This window comes from Leptodactylus fuscus, chromosome 8 (assembly GCF_031893055.1).
Source record: "Leptodactylus fuscus isolate aLepFus1 chromosome 8, aLepFus1.hap2, whole genome shotgun sequence".
NCBI classification, from domain to species: domain Eukaryota; kingdom Metazoa; phylum Chordata; class Amphibia; order Anura; family Leptodactylidae; genus Leptodactylus; species Leptodactylus fuscus.
The window spans coordinates 12,984,180-12,991,226 of NC_134272.1; the positions used below are offsets into that span (position 1 = coordinate 12,984,180).

Below are 7,047 nucleotides of genomic sequence, written 5' to 3' on the forward strand. Positions count from 1 at the left end.
GGGTTCCCAGCATCCCCCTTGCCTCTGAAATGAATATAGAAGCTTATGAAGCCCGAAGCTAAATTTGTGCCTCCAACTTCTTAAGTATCACGGTTGGATCAGCACTTGGCAAAGGCCTCTTTCCTTCAGCAGACACCTCCGGGACAAGTCCTATGGTCTGTATGTCTCTATTGACGCTTGCCAGTTTAATATTAACCCCCTCATAGATGTAGCAGAGTTAAGTAGGATTAATTCCATGGGTGGGACAATGACTTTGGGACCTTTCATTGTGATATGGGACCATTCTATGATACGACAGACATGTGTATTATCTACAAGGGCTAGAAGGTGTTCTTTGGGGGGGTTACTCCACGTGGTAAATTTAGGACTACGATCACCTCCTCCTGGTTTCTAGAGATTTCCTTTCTCTGATAGTTATTAGTCGGGGCGTGAAGGGCCATGTAGAGGGTGACAAAGTGAAGATGAGACAATATGCTTATGTACTTAGTGGTCGCGGGGTGGTCAGAGGATTGGGTTGCAGAACTGTTTGGTTTTTTTGGTATTGTGAGCCCGATATATTCTTTGGAACTCTGTGTAGAATTGTGTTTTTTCTTCTTATTGAAAGTATAGATATTGTATATAAGTGATCTATAGGTGTGCTGCTATATCAAGCCTCTTGTCCCCTCTTCTTAGTCTAAGCTACTTAATGCTGTACTCCATATGCACAGGATTGACCTTTCCTTTGCCCATATCTTCATCACACACCACGGCTTCATGCACATGTAGATAAGAGAATCCTTCCCGGCTATTGGGTAAATGTATATAATCCCTACATACTGTATATACAGTGCCATTACATCCGTGCAGTGTGTGATGGGTCTACAATGGCAGATTTTCATGTCAATAGGATGTTTTGCAAAAATAAATCCTGTGTCCCCTTATTAGTCAACCACAGGCCATCCAAAGTCCTGTAAGTTCTTCACACATGTAACTGTGTTTGCTAAAAACGACACATCACTCCGTGGGTTAAGAATAAAGTTGCATTTAGGAAAATTTAGGGTGAGGGGATAGAAAGAAAGAATGTGAAGGGAGGAGAAGAAGCAAAGGAGAGATGGCAATAGTAGACATGATGCAAGGTATAGGAGGCGAGGAGGGGTTGTAAGGAAATAAGAGAGGAAGGTCAAGAAAAGAAGACGACCAGGAGAAGGGGGTAAGGTAGGAGAGAAGGTGATGGAGAGGTGGAAAGACTGAGGGAAGAAGAGGAAAGGGGTAAAGGATAAAAAGGAAAATAAAAGGGAGAGTTGCATAGAGGAGGATGGAGGGAAGGAAAGAAGAGAAGAAAGAGAGAAGCAGTAAAGTTCAGGAAAGAAGAAGACCATGAGAAGAAAGGAGGGGAAGAAAACGGATATGTAAGGGAGAAAAAAGTTTGGAAGGGATGAAGAGCAAGATAAAGTTTGAGGTTTTGGGGTTAAAGAAAAGTAGGCAGTAGAGGAATGAAAGAAGATGGAAGTACACAAAAGAAGAAGGTGTGAAAGAGGAGAGCAGGATAAAGTAAGGGATGAGAGAAAAGAAGAGGGAGAAGAGAAGAATAGAGAGAGGAGGATGAATGAAGGGAGAGGTAAGTGACTGGAAGCAAAGAGGATGGGTACAGGAAAGAAGAGGAGCGATAAAAGATGGAGGGGTTGAGGAGAAGAGGAATGGGGAAAGGTGGAGAGAATAGAAGGGAATAGGGGCAACACGGTGCCTCAGTGGTTAGCACTGCAGCCTTGTGGCACTGGAGTCCTGGGCTCGAATTCTGCCAGGAACAACATCTGCAAGGAGTTTGAGAATAGAAAGGAATAATAAGAAAAAGGAGGTGTAGGAAGGGAGACTAAAGAAGAAGAAGAGGAGGAAAGGGTAAAGGAGAGGGATGAGGGATGGTGTGTAGAAGAGAGAAAAGAGATCAGGAAACATACAGAGCAGAAGGAGAGAAAACATGATGGCCAACAAGTAAAAAGCTGCAAGAAACCATTACTTGGCTATTCAATGGCTTTTGTGGAAAGATATCCATCTGCAGCAAGTTATCAAATTCAAGTTAAAGACGACTATCCTGCATGTCTTGTGCCCTGGTCATAGATAATATGAGAATATCGTTCGGGTGTTTACGTGCTCCTTCAGTGTATGTGGAGTCAGTAGGTATCAGATGAGGTATTTACAGCCCAACCTCACAGGGACAGGCGGATCACTTTACCCCTCCGCTCAATCTGTGTAACAGCCGTAGATGTTTATGAGGGGCTCGTCGTCTTGTTCTACAATCGTATTATCCCATGTAATTTTGCTATCGAAACCAATTTAAATAAAATTTATTCTTATCGGCCACAGCCAGTATCTTTTTCATGAATCTGAACGGGATGTTGTCCCTGTTACTGGTGGAACAGGAATATGACCATCAGTGGCGTAAATAGGAATGGCGGAGCCCCATGGCGAACTTTTGACATGCCCCCGGCCAACTGTCGCCGGGCCCCTAATGTCCCAGGCCCTGTGGCAGCTGCTACTACTGCTACCACGGTAGTTACGCCACTGATGACCATGTATAATGGAGCAACAACAGCTCCACCATAATATACTGTCATTATCTATATTTGAGGTTTAGCATTTACACTCTCTTCAAAGTTTAGATTTATATTTGCATGGGTAAATTATGGCCTAAACTCTCCTAAATTTGCTTATATATCCCTTATAGTCTCATCGTAAGTTCTCAGCTCCCCGTCATGGACATCTTGGGTTCCTACCCCATAAGCGCAGCAAACGTCACCGGGGTAAAGTGAAGACTTGGCCAAAAGATGACCCCAGCAAACCCGTTCACCTTACAGCCTTCCTCGGCTACAAGGCTGGGATGACCCACACTTTACGAGAGATCCATCGACCAGGACTCAGTATGTGGAACAAGACGATATAATATCACTACATACAACTATAGAATGTCTGTCTCTGCAACACCTGAAGTTATAGAATGTATGAGATGCCATAATGGCACCAGTAGTCCAGTCTGTAGGGTACAGAAGGCTCAGTTTTTGCTTTGAACAAATCTATCAGGCTAGGAAATGCAGACAAGAAGAGCCGGTAGACATTTTTAGCATTTTCTTATCTGAGAGTTTACAGGAACCTTGTGCAAAAGTTGGACTGAGCCTTCTCTTACAGTGGGGAAGAGCCTTATCCTAGAGTAAGACAGAGCTTTATCCTAGTGTAGGAAAAAGACATGTCCTAAAGTCGGACTGAGCTTTACCCCAGAGTACAGCTGTATCTAAAGGTAGGACTGACCTTTATCCTATAGTTGGGAAGAACTTCATCCTAAAGTAAGGCTGAGCTTTATCCTATAGTCGGGAAGAACTTCATCCTAAAGTAAGGCTGAGCTTTATCCTATAGTCGGGAAGAACTTAATCCTAAAGTAGGGCTGAGCTTTACCCCAGGGTAAGGAGGAAATATCCTCAAGAAAGACTGACTTTCTCCTAGAGTACAGAAGAACCTTATTCAAATGTAAGACTAAGTTTTATCCCAAAGTAGAGCCTTATCCAAAAGTAGGATTGAGCTTTATCCTAGAGTAAGTAGTTCCCTTATCCAAAAGTAGAACAGAGCTTTATCCCAAAGTAGAACATTATCCAAACTAGGACTGAGCTTTATCCTAGAGTTAGGACTAAGCTTTATCCTAGAGTTAGGACTGAGCTTTATCCTAGAGTAAGTAGTTGCCTTATCCAAAGGTGGAACAGAGCTTTATCCCAAAGTACAACCTTATCCAAACTAGGACTGAGCTTTATCCTAGAGTTAGGATTGAGCTTTATCCTAGAGTAAGTAGTTCCCTTATCCAAAAGTAGAACAGAGCTGTATCCCAAAGTAGGACATTATCCAAACTAGGCCTGAGCTTTGTCCCAGAGAAGAGTAGAGCCTCATCCGTAAGTAAGACTAGTTTCCTAGTGAAGAGGACATGGCCATTTCTACATATGGAAGGAACTGATCTTTGATGTGCTATGTTGTATCTTAAATACGTCATTTCATTACACCCTCCTTTATTAATTTAGAGATTTCTAAGCGTGAAGAAGTGGAGGCGGTAACAATCATAGAAACCCCTCCGCTGATCGTGGTGGGGATAGTGGGATACGTGGAGACTCCTCGAGGCTTGAGAGGCTTGAAGACCATATTTGCTGAGCACATCAGTGACGAGTGCAAGAGACGCTTCTACAGGAATTGGTAAGTGTATGTGGGCTCAGACTCTATGCCAAGCTGGACTCTTTAACCATCATTAACATGTTTTAGGTATAAGAGCAAGAAGAAGGCCTTCACAAAATACTGCAAGAAGTGGCAAGATGATCAAGGCAAAAAGCAACTTGAAAAAGACATTGCTACCATGAAGAAGTACTGCAAGGTTATCCGGGTTATAGTGCACACTCAGGTAAGGAAAAGTCATGGATGAAGACTAGACTCATTCTACTTCAAAAAATTTATGAATTGCGTCAACTGGGTGGAGTATTGAGATGGAGCACCTTTATCATGGCAGAATACTGAGTTCACTTTGATCTTGGTAGAAATTAAGGTGCTACCTCCTACTGCTCCATCTACTTGACCATAAACATGAAGAGTATCGGAGTCTGGTGATCTCGATTCTTCAAAAACATTAATCTTTTCTGTAGATGAAACTCCTACCCTTGCGCCAAAAGAAGGCCCACGTCATGGAGATCCAACTTAATGGTGGGACCATCTCTGAGAAGGTAGATTGGGCTCATGAGAAACTGGAAAAACAAATCCCAGTGAACACCGTCTTTGGCCAGGACGAGATGATTGATGTCATTGGTGTCACCAAGGGAAAGGGAATGAAAGGTGACTACCCCCCAAAATTACCTCCTAAATCTAGTCGCCCAACCACTAATGGACACCATTGGTTCATTTCTGTCTAAAATATGGAGGAACTTGAGTGGCAAGAACATTTGGACTAAGCTAATGTAGATGATGATGATCTGCTATTATTTTGTATTAGGTGTAACCTCACGTTGGCACACCAAGAAGTTACCCCGTAAAACACACAAAGGTTTACGTAAAGTAGCCTGCATTGGAGCCTGGCACCCTGCCCGTGTTGCCTACACCATAGCCCGAGCTGGGCAAAAGGGTTATCACCATCGTACAGAGCTCAACAAGAAGGTATATGAAATATTTTTGGCTATATTGTTATAGAGTATGGACACACATGGCTTTGTGGTTATTTGTAGCATCACGTGTGCGTGTAGATCAGAACATCACAGCCAGTTGCCAACTCAGGCTCTTTGGAAGCTGGTAGGAGCAAGAACTGTCACATTTATAGGGATGGAGTATTTCTAGGGTTTCCTATTTGGGGAATGTTTTGTGTTCTGGGGTTGGGTATTATAGATCTAAAGATGACGGCTGATGATGCAATGGGAATGGGGGGTGACAGAAGAAGGATTGGGCATGTTGGATTTCAACAGCATACTCCCATATACCTGTTTGTTTGTTTTTCCCAAAGATTTATCGTATTGGTAGAGGTATCCATATTCAAGATGGAAAGGTTGTGAAGAACAATGCATCAACACAATATGATATCACAGACAAGTCCATTACACCGCTGGTAAGTGGGACACTCCAAGGTCAAGTCAAAGAGAAACCCAGTAAGGGTTGATCCTAACATCTCCCTGTGTTCCTCAGGGAGGTTTCCCACATTATGGTCCAGTAAACAACGACTTTATCATGGTTAAAGGGTGTGTCGTAGGAAGCAAGAAGCGTGTCCTCACCCTAAGGAAGGTAAGCGAATGTGCTTAAGGAGCATCCAATAGACGCAAATGACAAAAACTGCTGCCAATCACACTTAGAGGTTGTAGAATGCACTAGTTTAGCCCATATTGTGGGCGACATGGTCTTGGAAGGCATTGGAGACAGTAGTCCGTAGTGTCAGACTGGCCTATAAGTGTACCAAAGGATCCTCTGGTGGGCCCAGGCTCTAAAACAATAAACATAAGATGCACAAATTTAAAGGGGGCTATGTCCGTCCTCGATGGTTATTGGAGGGAGGGCCTCCAGAATCATCTTATCTGGTGGAACTGAGAACCTCAGTCGGACACTGCCAGTCCATGTCCTTCATAGCTATCCAGACTGCACACACAACTTGGGCAATTTTGTTGAAAATTTGTTATTGACCTTCATTCAGACAAAAGATTTATTAGTTTTCTAAAGGCTAAGATCAAGACCAAAGATGAAAGCGTCATTCCCACCGAGTAGGAGATCTTTCTTTCATTGTCCATGTCCTTACTCCAGATCTTTCTCTCACAGTCTCTTCTAGTCCACACAAGTCGTCGTGCCTTAGAACCAATTGAACTGAAGTTCATTGACACCACATCCAAGTTTGGTCATGGATGCTTCCAGACGGACCAGGAGAAGAGAGCCTTCATGGTAGGTTGATATGGGTTTCCTCACCAGAAATTTTTATGGTCTTACAACAAGGCAATTTTGTTTGGTCGGAAATCTACAACCAGACCTGAGGAGAGGTTTTCTGCGTTTCACTGGAGAAATATTTGGTACATTCTCCATTCCAGTCAATAGGAGATAAGGAAAAGTCAGGGGTTGGGTTGAGCCATCAGGATCAGAAAAGATCAGATTCTGATTCTGATCTTTTCCCGTGGGATCGAGGTCGGACGTTATTTCCCACAATGCTTGGCTACTGGCCAATCACTGTGGGAAAAGCTAACAATGATTGGCCAGAAGCCAAGCATTGTGGGAAATAACCTCTGACCTCGATCTCGTGGGAAAAGATCGGAATCCGATCTTTTCCGATCCCGATCGATCAATCGTCATCAGGGCTGGTTAGAAATCCTTTAGTATAAATTTGCACTGAGCAGAATATGAATGATGATGTCACTATTTGACAAATAACATTTGTGTCGCCCCCTACAGGGACCCCAGAAGAAACATCTGGTAAAAGACAAACAGCAACCAGCGGAGGAGCTGTAGGTTTTGTGCCAATATATGTTTTATTGATCAATATAATTAAAATGGCCTCATGATCTCATTGTCTCTTCCACCATTTTGTAA

At 43.2% G+C, this 7,047-nt stretch overlaps 1 protein-coding gene across 1 annotated transcript; it reads left to right on the plus strand.

Moving 5' to 3' along the window:
• The first annotated feature begins 45 nt into the window (after positions 1 to 45).
• On the plus strand, positions 46 to 7,022 carry RPL3L (ribosomal protein L3 like). Its single transcript, XM_075285749.1, has 10 exons — positions 46 to 155; positions 2,702 to 2,894; positions 4,035 to 4,203; positions 4,270 to 4,405; positions 4,644 to 4,830; positions 4,988 to 5,148; positions 5,489 to 5,590; positions 5,668 to 5,763; positions 6,289 to 6,408; positions 6,910 to 7,022. Exons 1-10 carry the CDS (start codon positions 153 to 155, stop codon positions 6,964 to 6,966), a joined length of 1,224 nt encoding a protein of 407 aa, XP_075141850.1. The 5' UTR covers positions 46 to 152; the 3' UTR covers positions 6,967 to 7,022.
• Positions 7,023 to 7,047: the final 25 nt, after the last annotated feature.